Here is a 13,843-nt window from a genome sequence, read left to right on the forward strand (position 1 = left end):
AAACAAGACAAAAAGCTTGTAATAGGGATTGCACACTGAAAGACACGAATACCAGAAGAAAAATTAAGTAGTTGCTTATGGCTTTTAAAACTCTAACAGTTGTCCTCATTACATTGCAAGACCTGACTGACAGCACAACGCAATCAACAGATGACATCGCCAGCAATATTTTAATGTAGACTCACTGCTGCTTGGCTGGGTTGCTGCTTTTTATTCCTTTTGGGCCTTAATTTTGTAAAGTGTTCCAGTTTTCTCCCTTCTTCTGATGGCAGCTCTGAAATGAATCCAGAAGTTCGTTTGTCTGGCCTGCTGGAAGGAAATGGTGGGTCTTCTATATGGATAGGTACTTCTTCCAGTGCTTTATCTAGATCAAATTCCATTTCTAAGAGAAATCAAAACTTTCTGATTAGACTTAACATGCTATTTAAAACAAAAGACAATGTCATTCCTCTCTTTTGTGGTAAATAATTACAAACACATTTAGAGAACTCAGCCACAACATGTTTGTCAGCAGATAGAGCACCGTGAGCAAATATTTACTACCAAACATACTAGAAAAGTCACAAAACAAAGCAACCAGTGGCTGCCTCAAATGCATTCCAGAGGGAGGGACAGTCACCTGTGCGTTTCAATCAAGAACTACCTAGAAAAATCTCAGGCAAGCAAAGAAGCAGAAAGGTTTTAAGAAATTCTCGCTTACCAAAAGCTCTGGACACCGGCCGGAGCATTCTACTGTGGATGCTTTTCCTTTTTGATTTGGGAGTCATCTATCAACACAAAACAAAACAAAAATTACTTTAGAGAACAGAAGAAATGACAAAGAACACCTTTTCCTTTCTATCCAACAAATCAGTTCTTCAAGCCTATGTAACATTTCAAGATCTGATTGTGTTTAACACCAGGAGGGAATGGGTTTTTTTTCCTCCCCTTCTCAAGCATTCAGAACTTTTTCAAAATTGACATTTTGTTCAACTGACTTGGAATAGAATCAGGGGGGTAGTCTACTCTGCCCACTAAAACCATAAGCTGGACACAGGATGATTATTTTAATTTTCCAAGCATTAACTCATTGATCCCCAACTGCAGAACAAGGGAACTATTAAAATCTCACCTTTGCATCTGAGATCATGAGGCACAGAAAAATTAATTACTGCATCCAGTCCTGCACTGTTCATGACAATACCAGCGATAGTCTCCCCCTTGTACTGACTTTTATTTTTCATACAAAATACAGTTCTTCAGTTCTTTTGTTAATGACATGCTACTGAGAATGATTTAAATTCAGGTATCTATGCCTCTGGACACCACCACACAGGTCACCAAACTTCTCTAGGAAAACACAGTCTTGGAGCACACAGCCCTTCTTCAAAAAACAAAAATACCTTGTGGGTGTTAGGAATATCTCCAGCAAACACAACCTCCCTGGACTTTAGATATGCTGAAAATAGGTAGAAAGTTACCTTGGCCTACATTCAGTGGAGTTACTCAAATTTATGTGCTATTCTTTTTCTTATATTCACATTCTGAGAAAAGGAGGACTATGATGCCTTAAGAGCAAATACCCAGACATAAGACTTGAGTTTATTATTTTTGGAAGAGAGTTGCCATTATTTTCTTGCCTGAACTCTTCTGAAAGTTTGCACGGCAAGAAAGACACTTTTGCTACAGGAAATGCATGGGTCAGCAATTCTGAACCTCTTAACATAGCTCAGCATTATAAGACTTTTAAACAAAAAATTGACCTGCAGATTTTCTAAAGAGTTAATTTTAAATGACTCGGCTTCTGTAAAGATGGGCTCCTTTTGTGGTAGAGTTGTCATATGTGCTGGCTTTAGTGACATCCATACACTTCCATTTACTTGCTAGTCTTGAAGCCTAGTGGCTTCAAATCTGGAGTGCCAGTCAGGAAGCTGTTATGGCTCACAACTCATTAACAGAATTGTTAGTCAAATTTAGTAGTATCAATTTTACATAAGCCAGAAAAGACATAGTTGGCATTAACATTTTAGACAAACTATGAATTTTTTAAGGTAAACATCTGCTAGTTTTTATGTATGGAAAGTTCAGCGCACAGACTTACATGTACTGAATTCATATTCCCATCCAAAGTAGCCAGGAGGATTATTATGCCACTATTCACATGCTCAGGGTTATGACAGATTTTCCTAACAGGAAAGTTATTACCCATCTTCTCAAGACCAGAAAAGGACCTGCAGACTACAGAGGGGGCAGTGATAGCACTGTCTGGGCAATGAAGCTCTGCTTTTATTGCCATGCACATCGCTGGGAAAAAAAAAGATACCTTCAGCCGTTGCAGGTTTCCACTTCCACATTTGACAAGCGTCAGTAAGTGACACAATAGTTTGAAGACCAGCCTGGAAATAGCTTGCCACCTGAGCAGACTTACCACGAAACTAACGAGCAGGCAAAGTGTTACTGCATCAAAATGTCAGACATTACTTTCAGAGTCACCAATAAATTAAGTGCAATGGATTGGATGGCAAGTGGCTGGAGAGGTGTTGAACTTTTTCAGTCGAAATTGCAGTGGATGGTGCAATGGGTAGGCAGCTGGGAAGCCTCTGAACTGCACATCTGGACAGCTGCCGATCCACCACCCAAACCTGAAACAACCAAAGGCATCTGCACCTCATGTAAGGAGGAGACGAAGCAGCTCAGCATTGGGTAACAGCAATCAGGTGGCACTGTCAGCAGTTCCCTGGTTTTACTTCCAGCTACAGCCCATTTCTCTTGTTAGTGTATATTTGCATGCATTTTAGTCTGTTTGACACTTTTTTTTTTTTTTTTTCGGTGGGAAAAAAGGCTCAGGTTTCTCTTGTAGAAAATCTGGAAAAAAAACTTTTTTTTTTAAATGAATCCAGGAAATTTCATGAAATATTCTAATTGTGGATGCAGAGTGGAAAAAAAAAGATACCTTCAGCCGTTGCAGGTTTCCACTTCCACATTTGACAAGCGTCAGTAAGTGACACAATAGTTTGAAGACCAGCCTGGAAATAGCTTGCCACCTGAGCAGACTTACCACGAAACTAACGAGCAGGCAAAGTGTTACTGCATCAAAATGTCAGACATTACTTTCAGAGTCACCAATAAATTAAGTGCAATGGATTGGATGGCAAGTGGCTGGAGAGGTGTTGAACTTTTTCAGTCGAAATTGCAGTGGATGGTGCAATGGGTAGGCAGCTGGGAAGCCTCTGAACTGCACATCTGGACAGCTGCCGATCCACCACCCAAACCTGAAACAACCAAAGGCATCTGCACCTCATGTAAGGAGGAGACGAAGCAGCTCAGCATTGGGTAACAGCAATCAGGTGGCACTGTCAGCAGTTCCCTGGTTTTACTTCCAGCTACAGCCCATTTCTCTTGTTAGTGTATATTTGCATGCATTTTAGTCTGTTTGACACTTTTTTTTTTTTTTTTTGCGGTGTGACTGGAAATTACATCTAGTAGGATAATGCAGCAACTCATGCGCTAAAGAAGATGAGAAAGGAGGACAGAATACAAGGCTGATGGGAGACCTCAAATCGCTCGGTAACTTCACAGCCACAGCCAGTGTTCAGGGTGCTTCTGGATGAACACAGACAAGCTGAGAGCTGCACCAGCCCAGGGCACCCATGGAAAACAGCCCAGGGCAAGTTTTGAGGTTCCTGTACAGGGATTTAAATGCTCCAAGACATCCTCAACAGCCAGGAACAGAATAGTTTCATCTTCCTTCCCAGACAAGAAAATGCTCCCAGATGACCCGGCAGAACTTGTACTGAAGACCATCAGCCAGTCTCTGGATCACTGCTGTAACTTACTGTCAGCTTGGCATGATCCATCAGCAGCTTGGTTGCTGGGGTTAAAGGCAGAGGGATAGAGATGCCTCCCATTTGCTTTAACAGCATGAATAACAGCTATACATACACTTTTATTTAAAAACCTTCTGTTTTCTAGTCTATTTAGGAAGTGCACGCATGAAAGGCTTCTTGCCAAGTGAACTTTCTAGATCACACACAGAGCAAAATGGGTCAAAGCATTAATTTAAATAGGTCAGTGTGCTCTTTTTACAAAATATCAGATTTAATCTCAGCTTAATATCTCAGCCGCTGTGCAGTATGCTACAGCAGTCAAGCACACATCATTACCAGAGGAGATATCTGAACTCCTAGGGAAAGACCTCTGCCTCTCCCCAGCCTGAGCCCCATTTCCCGTAGCTCATAGAAGCAATTCAGGTTTGGCAGACGTGCATCTTCTGCCTTCCCACCATCTCTGGCCACACAAGCACCACATGGCTTTCCTGCCTCATGTTTCACTCGTGGCCTTTACAGGGGAATATCTGTTAGTATGAATCTCCCCTCCTTCACTTCTTCCACATCTTCCAGAGACCTTCCATTCTAGCAGACCACCTCCTGAACGTCTTCCTTGCTTTGCCTACTTTTCCATGAGCACACTTTAGGCTGCCTGGCAAAACAGATAAAAACATTAACTGCAACTGGGTCTTGGGAGGTTCTCTGGGAAGTTTAACTGCACCTATGCCACTGAGATCTCTGGAAATAACTCCACAAAGCTAACCTTCTGCAGTAGAGGGGAGCCAGCAAGACTCCATCATGCTTCTAAATAAGGGGTTATTTAAATATTTTGGACTTTCATATGTCCAAGCTAACTATAAGCTCCCAGGATCTCTTCCCACGATTCCTCCCTTGTGACTCCCTTCCTCACAAAACTATATGAGCTCTCTTGAGTTTTCTTAAATTATCTTACCAACTGTGGAAGAACACTAGTGTCTTGGGAAATAACAACTAAAATCACTTTTATTTCCATGTTTTTCTCCTCCTCCTAAGCAATTTATATTCAATCTTATTAGATACAGAGATGGTCTGTGACCTTCCTGTCATTTCCCTTTCAAAAGATTTCAAACGAACTAATGAACAACTTCCCCCTCCCTCCTGAAATTCAGCTCCTCAACCAGTCTCCCTTCAACCCTCCTTCCTGCAAAAAAATGTATGGGTTTTCAGCTTCCTGATCAGGGTGACAGCCGGAAAATGTGAGAACAGCAGTCAAAAGCTCAAGGTGATTCAGCCAGACAAAGGAAAAAACAATTGACCAAACTGAGATAACCCCTGACATCTCTTTCGTCCTAGTGTCAAGAAAGCCCCGGTTTTTGCCCATTTTTGAGGCATTCTTTCATTAAGCTGGATGATGCTTGAATATAAAAACCAAATCAGTAGCTTTTCTTTCTGAGCAGTAACATTTGTGCTTGTACCTCCAACATCAACACTCTGCTTTGGTTTGGTCTTAAAGCCAAGGGATGCTTTAAATTCAGAAGGTACGCTAGCCGAATCTTTTTGTAAAATCCGATCTCATCCCTGAACTGGTGCCTGTTTCATTTGTAGGTGCAGATGGATGGCACTACAGTCTCCCAGGAGACTCGCAAGGCAGTACAGAGGCAAATGGAGCACAAAAACGCAAACAAGTAGGCCAGAAACTGCAGAGCTAAAAAAATACTTACACTTGTACAGCAGAGAGTCTCCATGCAGCAAAAAAGAAAGAAAAAAGAATATGAATGGGGAAGACAAAGCAATAGCAGTTCTCAGGAAAGGAGGCAAAAACCAGAAGTCACCAAAATAAAGAAAACTAAAGCCAAAACACTTAGAAGTCTTAGCAGGAAAGGTGCCATGCAAGAATGAGGTAAAAGTCCCTTGCATCTGGAGGTGCTATACACTTCGTGTTTCCAGAGAATAACCAGAGAAGAGTGTGATTGCTCTTCTTTTATCTCTATTGGGACAAATTCAGGTTTTCAGATGTTTGTTTCTAATATATGTCACTCATCAATGGTGCCAACCTGCCACCTCCTGTCCCAATCTACTGTGTTTTTCATTTTGTTGGCACCAGCAGTGAAAATTAACCCCTATAATTCTGTTCCTAGGAAGGAAGCTTCTGAATTAAAAATTGGCAGTATGTTGGGGATAGCAGGAGAGCAAGGAAAACAAAACAAAGCTTCTTTTGAAAGAATGAGAAGGGGTGCAAGGCTGTTTTCCTGAGGTTTAAATAAACCTAATCCAAAACAATAGTATTTCTCCTTCCCATAAGGTTTAGAGGCGTAGGTTTACAAACACTTTTGGCACATTAGAAAAATGCTATTCCATTAATAAAGTGCGACCTTTCCTCTCCCCTTCAAAAAATTAAAAGAAAAAAAGGAAGCAGCACAGGCATAATGAAATGAAGCAATGCCATATCCCACCTCTTGTGAGGCACATGACCAATCACGCTCCTTCTTAATTTAGAGTATGAAAAAACATTTATTAGAAGTGCAGTTTTGTCTTCAAGTTGAAAGGGAACTGCTGCTATAACAATCGTGCAGGTATTAGCATAGTGTTTGTGGCAGAAGTCAGTAGTCAATGGTCTGGATTAAACTTCTCGGCAAGAAAGTGCTGCATTTCTTTAAATGGATATTGCACTGGCATTTAATTATCAGCAGTGAAAACAGTCTGCACGTAATATGAAGTTCATAATTTAATTGTTGAAGGGATATTAAGGTCAGTTGTTTAATGCTTTGACATTTTCAACAAAAACGATCCACTTGCCACGGTTCATACTTCTAAGCTTAACTGTAGCTAAAAGTTTTAAAGACACAATGGGCTATCTTTGAATAGCAAGAACAATGTTCTTGAAGAGAGATCCACTTCTTTGTTTTCCTACTGTCCTCAGGGTTTTTGTTTGTTTGTTTATGTATTTGGGTTTTTTTAATTTTTATTTTCTTCTACCATCAGAAACTTTGACTTCAAGCAGGAGTTCTCAGCTAACAGTGATTCAGGCACACCTCTTTGTTATTCTCATTTTTGTATGCTACCCACACAAACATACACTCTTACTCCCTTTCCCTGCCAGAATCCATGCTCTTTCTTCTCTTGCCCATCTTCTATACTACCATTCACTAGGTTGCTCTGAGATTGCTGGAGAGATCGCAGAATCCACTGAGAAACATCTCAAAAACTGAAACCATATTAAAAATAAATTTCTAGCACACATCAAAAAAAAAAAAAATCAATCTGTAATACGGTTTCTCTTTCAGACAGCATTTGTGGCAGCACTGCAGTGTGTTCTGTGTATTTAATGCACAAGCAGGAAAGTTAATTTATATTATACAAGCAGCTGCAAATGTGATTAGGACCAAAGTATGTATATAACAGGAGGCCATGATTTGGGTGAGTTTAGGTCACTGGTCCTGATCCAGGAAGGGCTTATGGAAAGTCCTACCTTCCACACTTCAGTGATCTCACCTTATTGAGTATGACTACTGAGCCGTTTTAAAGTTAAAAGGTGCTAAAAAGCTTGTGGGTGGGGAGTAAGGAGGGAGAAGGAGGAGAGGGAGGCACACAGCAGGCAACAGGTTCGACAAGGAAGCACCATTAAGCAAAGCAAAGGCTAAGGGACTTGACTGAAGTCACCAAGGAATCTGGCTGCTCTGCAGAGAACCTAAAGCCAGTCTTCAGACCCCTGCAGTACTACAGACCATGAGGCCACCCAACCTCTCACTTTGTTTGCTCTCAGCATAACTGCAAAATAAAGCGGTCTGCCTCCCAGTGCACGGGCCATTGCTAAAGACAAAAAGCCAACCCGCAACCAAAAACCCCAACCAAATTAAACCCAGACAAACCCAGAAATTGCACTGGGGAATCATAACAGCGTGCCAACTGGGAACAAGCTGTCAGCAAAAACCATTTTCAAGGATTCTTTCAGAATATTTTCAACCAGTGCTAAATTGTTTCCGCTCTATGTATTTTGTGGGGTATGCTGTTTTAACAAAGAGGCATAAGAAAACACGGCATTTTATCTGCTGTTTCTTTTGCTGTAAGGAATCCTGACCAGTAAAGATGCCATGAGGCCATTTCAGTCAATTGACGTTTCCCACGCTGCTTCTAGTCTCCTAATTACCTTTGACAGAGATGTCACACAACTGTTTATCATTATAAAATAAAATAATATAAAAATCTTCAGGTATCCTTTATAAAGCAGTAAATTGACCAGTTTTGCCTTTTTGCATATGAATCTTTGGACACACAGGTGTCTCACCATTTGTATAGAAAGCCTGAGAAACCAGAAAGTTGCTTTTGCTTATTTCAGCTAGTGAAGATTTTATAACATGATTTCCAGGGTAAAGTTGCTTTTGCTTATTTCAGCTAGTGAAGGCTTTATAACATGATTTCCAGGGTAAAATCCTCAGCATGGCTTGCAGATATTTAGCTACGTACTTCCCACTAGCAGCAATGGTAACCTGAATCACTGTCCTCAGAATCTCCCCCTCGAGTGCCATTGTCCTTGGAAAGTTAAATGCAGTGCTAAAATCCATGACAGCTAATGGAGTATTTTACAGGAGACAAGAAGAGTAAAGCCACTAACACATCATTTAGAAACCAAGGCCAAGCTGCGATAGGCTGCTGTTTGTTTGTACAACTGTCCTGAATGTAGTGCCTATGCATTTTTACACCAGCAAAGGATTTAGTCCTGACCTTATATTTCAGCATGTTGTCCTCTATATGGAAATACTATATATAAATATAGATCTTGTAAGTAAATATGGCATACAAAAGATCCATACATGAATTTAAGGCGTGTGTTTGTTTATTTCCTTCCCTTCCTCAAGAGTTGAATTTCTAGAGAAGAAGCTGTGGTTCAGAATTAATTCAATTAGTCTCATCTAAACCAGCCTGACCTTTCGAATTACTTTGTACAGTAACATTTTCTGAAAGAAAAGGAGTAGCGCTGCAGTAAGATAAGCTCAATAGATTTGCCCTTGAGCTTGTTTCGTTTTACCAGCCAAGAACCCTTTGCTTTTCTGCTTGCTGAGATGTGGCTCATACTCTGTGATATTTCACCAAGTATTTCAATATATTCTTTTAATTAATAATTCTACACTTACATCTTTCAAGTAACGTAAAATTCCTGCTAATAAATATTCCTGCATATAAATATCCAAAGCTTTTATTATGAAGAGTAAAAAATCAGATGCATGAATTAAACTGAGCAGTTCCTAAAACTATTAAACCGAATTTTTTATTTCGTGATCTGAATGAGTACCCTGCAAGGAACTCTGCCTGCAACTACCACCTGCGAGAGAAAAAGCAATTCTCTGTATCATCAGTTCTGTTTTTCACTTGCTCATGAAGAGGCCAGCAGCACCTTCCACAGCAGCTGGGCTATAAGACAGACAAAGACCATTTGTGTCAGGTACCCTGTGCAATAACATTATTTAAACAAGTTTGAGGAAAGATGTCCCTGCCCATGGCAGGGGGGTGGACTAGATGATCTTTAAAGGTCCCTTCCAACTCCAAACCTTTCTATGATTTTATGAATGGGAGCTGTTGTATCTGCCTGCCCTAGAGCTTCCCAGGACTGAACACCAATACAACTTCTGCATCTCTCTGCCCTTCCGACAACCTGAAGTGAACAGCTACCAAGAGCAATAAGAAGTCATCCAAGCAAAACCCACCATCATTAGACCCTCTGGGTGCAGGCAATGCATTGCTTATGCTGATGCAGTGACATTTGAAAGGAGAAATGCTACAGGGAGACTCATCACAGCTAAAACGTACAAGATAAAAAGAGGTTCTTCTGATCAGTTTTGAATGAAACTACCCTGACTTTTCAATCGCTTTGTCTTTCTATCCTGCTCGTTCCTCTTCATTTTTGTTAACATTTGCTTACTTCAAGGTTTTTGTCACCAGTTTAAGTGCTTTTGGTTTCAGATCAGTATTTCAATCCTGTCACTACTGACCTCCAAAATTCACATTAATTTGATCTTTACTCACATGAAGTAAGATCTTACTGCAGAAACACACCCACCACTTTGCAATGAGGTTTAGTTAACCTGAACAATAGCAGAAGAAATAATCTATTTAAGTTCTCTTCTAGCCCGAGACAGAGATGTTTTGAAAGGAAGCTTGATACATTTATGAATAGGATTGTGTGATGCAGTTGTCAGTGAAAGCAGGAATGAGATTTGGTGACTCAGAAGCTGTCTTGTAGCCTTTTGGCACCACGTACTCTTGATTTTATTTATTTATTTAAAAGTTCCTATTCCAGTAACATAGCTCATCCTAACCTCCTTTTCCTTGACAAAATACAGCAAAATCTAATGGTACCCTGTAACCACCTGCCCTAACACAGACTTCCTCTCCCCTGTTCCTGTGAGCAGCTATTCTTTTTCCTTGCAATATGAGGAATCAATTTTGCAGAGTGAAAAATTGCAAGCCTCCTGTTCTTCTGGGTGAAGCGAGAACCATGAAGCACTCTTAGTGAGACAGACTCATCCATGTGCTATTTTCAGTAGGTTCTCCAGATTTCAGAGTAAACAAGACACCCCCATATGACACAGATAAGTAGCTTGTGCCAAGTTATTTATTTGAGACACTGGAAGAATCAAAAAGCAGTAGGAAAGTAAAAAAGTAGAGGACCATGCAAGAAAAGAGGACCATGCATACAGAAAATTCCTCAAACACTCGAGAAGGTCAACTTGCCAGCTATTAATTAAATCAAGAAGCATTACAGTTGCAGACAGATGTGTGCTACAGAAACAGCAATATTAGAGGTTATTCTCATGCTGTTTGCTGTTGTCCCTCTGCCAAAGGTTACAGAGTCTAGATTTTGGCAAGAACTCCTCCAAAGGAGCTCTTGCTAATCTGCCATGGGAAATAACGAATAGGTTGTTGTAAACAGAGGCTGTGGAAAGATGAATTCTGTACCTATTTGTGCTGAAAATCAACTGACTCTGCAGCTCTGCTGGAAAAAGGGATCACACAAATGCCCCCCAGTCCAGCTCGTGCAAAGGGGCTTTGTCCTCATAACCCATGAACTCTTCCTGAAGTAGGTAAGCGAGCCATTTGGGTGATCCCTGCTGCTGGCTGTATGGGCGAGTGCTGGCTGGCAGGGCAAGTGAACCTAGGTGGGGATAGTCACCTCTCTCAGCAAGAGGTGGATAGGTGTCCACCAGCAGGGTACAGCCTGCAACAGCCACCTGGTGCCTGCCGGGTGACTCTGCCTGCAGCCCAGGCATTCCAGTTCACGGTAGCACAGGTAGTAGTAAACTCCCCCTGAAAACCACTGGAGGGAGGTTAAACTCTCCAGATGAGTGTTTCAGTGCGTGCTCTGTCACTGAACTCTCCTTTCAATGCGGCTTTTTCGTGACACATGAAGTAAGATGGTGGAAACTCAGTACCAGTAAGACAACTGCTGCCGCAAAGGACGTAACTATGTACCCTCCCCTCCATTCCCAATATAAATCTCGATCTACTATGGCAAAACAAGTTTTGGGAAGACAAGTTTCAGATACAGAAGTGCTACCATGCAAACAGATACCCAGCAGTTGCATTTCACAATTCTTGTTTTAACCTAAGCAGAAAATAAATCTCCAATTTTACACTACTTTTTTTCTTAACCAGACATTCAGTGCTGTTACTAGAAGCAGTTTATCTCATTCTTCGTCAACTTCATATTGTGCCAATAATACGTCTTACATTATAAGAAACAGCCTTCAACTCTGACTAGGACGTCTCAGTTGGTTTAAAAAAAAACATACTATATATCAATTATCCATCACCTCATTCCACTCAGAGACCAAGAAAAAGACATTGAAAGCCAGATTTCTTTTAAACTGTTTCAGCTGGGAACATGGAACCTCTCATGAGTCTGAAAGGGACTGTAGTCTGTATGTGAAACAGGCACTGAATAATCACAAATAAGGACCTCTAAGGGCAGTAAGGATGCTGCAAAACTCTATATAAGGCAACCCAGGGAAAGAAAGGTAACAAATACTCACAAGTAAAGTTAATGTAATCATAATACTAATGGTGAGGCTAACATACAAACACACAACTTGCAAATAAGACATTCACAGGTTCTGCAAAATTATCACACTGTCTCCCTTTGTCTCTGACTTTCTCAGCCATAGCACTGCATCTGGAGGGAAGCGCTTGGGGACCATGCTGCCACCGTGCCAGCATCACCCTCCTGGTGACGTTCCCATAAAGTGTCCTAGCTCGGGGGTGAGTCAGAAATATCACTGGACTCCCACTGAAGTAGATTTGCTCGCATGCCTGTGATGGAGCCTTTTCAGAAGCCAAGAATCCCCTCGCATACCATAAAGCCAATTCCTAGCTTCCCACAGAGCGCTGTATTTACCACACATCAAAGGCCCATTTCTGCTAATGCATACAAGAGAGAAACTCAAGTGTCACAATCAATTTAATCCGGCATTCATCCAGGCTGCTGCCTTTGCCCTCATCCCTGCCAGCTTGTTCCTGCCGCTCAGGATTTGTTTTGTGAACTCAACCAGAGGACTAGTTAGCCTGTAAACTAACCTGGGAAAGAAATCCTTCCGTAAAAAACTTAATTTTCAGTTGAATCAATTCCCACACCCAGTTTGTATTGAGGCTGTGTGAACACCAGTACAAATGTGAGGGTGTGGGCAGGGAAAGTGAGCTGTGTATAGGGGAAAGTGGAAATGCTCTTTTCAGCAAGAACAGTTATTTTTGCTGGATTAAGCCAGTCACAGAGTTAAAACTTTATTTATAGTACAGGAGAACATATAGATTCTACCAGAAACTGAGGTTTTATTGGAGTAGGTGTTTAGTCTTTCATCCAAAAAGCTGATTATCTTATGCCTGTGACAATTCTGCTGCAGATAAATAGTGAGCAACACAATCAGATGTGGTAGTACATCAGGACATACCAGAGAATCTCTACTTTAATTTTTCTTCCTACAGTACCAGTGCATGTGTACTTGAGTTTGTACCATGACCTTCTCCTTCCTCCAGGGAAAGCAACTGAAGGGGTTTCTGTTGTTTTAATTGTAATTTGATTTGGATGAGGGGATGAGGAGAAAAAAGCTTTCAGGTGGTGCTTTATGAGTTTTGGGGTTTTTTTTTTTTTATAAAAAATTAATTCTGATATGGTGAGTGCAATTTCTCCCTTTCCTCTGAAAACACTGAGGTCCATACACTCCTTGTCTTTCAGAACCCACGGATGTCTAAGTCTTTGTGTGGATACTGGACTAATCTGCTAAATCTTTGACAATGGCTAGTTAGTCCATTCCGAGGAAAAAATATACACCACCAATCTACAAGTGTTCTGCTAATTCTGCAAATTTTTTTCTCTACTGTACAAGTGAAATATATTGTTCAATAAAAACTAAAACTTTAATATATTGCTCATGGGATAGTTTTTTTTTTTTTTATTTTCCTCCATTAAAGTCATAGAACCATCTCTATGATTAAAATAGAAATAGACGAGGAATGGCTAAGATTCAATATTCATCACAGGCAGTCCTTTTCTACTAGCTACAAGCATTTTGGCAAACATAATTTACCTTCCAAGCATTTCAATCTTACAGTGAAAGAAAATTTATAGGCAGACTTGTGTATTACAACCTACAATTCCTTGACATGTTTCAAACAATTTCCTACCATACCTCTTCATAACACAAATAATAATCTCTGCTTTGCTCTGAAAGCAATACTTATCCTGGCTGTATGCTTGTAATAGTAATAAAATTATATTCCTGAAATGGATATTTTAAAGATAATGAGTACATAGATTTCTAGAAAAAAAAAGCTATTTCTCAAAACTTTTCTTTAAATAGTGGCTCAACTCTGATGATCTCCTTTTAGTGTTCTGGAAGCCAAACTAACATTCAAATAGCTAAAAAAAGAAAAGCTTTAGAACATAACTGTTAAACACAATCTAACAAAGATGCTCCATTACCTTTTGGTAGGGAATTGAGCACTACTTAATATTTCTTACTTTTGCAAAAAACTAATGGCTATGAAAGAATAAAGCACAACTAGAACCA

The 13,843-nt window shown here is 40.4% G+C and overlaps 1 protein-coding gene across 1 annotated transcript in view; it reads right to left on the minus strand.

Annotated features, from left to right (window-relative positions):
- The window catches only part of LRRC16A (leucine rich repeat containing 16A), a 184,020-nt gene that overhangs the window by 23,628 nt on the left and 146,549 nt on the right, over positions 1 to 13,843 (minus strand). The window contains exons 30-32 of the mRNA XM_014938618.1: positions 5,507 to 5,524; positions 701 to 767; positions 186 to 382 (exon numbers count right to left, since the gene is read on the minus strand). Coding sequence (XP_014794104.1) covers positions 186 to 382; positions 701 to 767; positions 5,507 to 5,524 — 282 coding nt within the window. The remainder of the gene's footprint in view (positions 1 to 185; positions 383 to 700; positions 768 to 5,506; positions 5,525 to 13,843) is intronic.

The sequence above is a fragment of the Calidris pugnax genome, unplaced genomic scaffold (assembly GCF_001431845.1).
Source record: "Calidris pugnax isolate Ruff unplaced genomic scaffold, ASM143184v1 scaffold13, whole genome shotgun sequence".
Taxonomy (NCBI): Eukaryota; Metazoa; Chordata; class Aves; order Charadriiformes; family Scolopacidae; genus Calidris; species Calidris pugnax.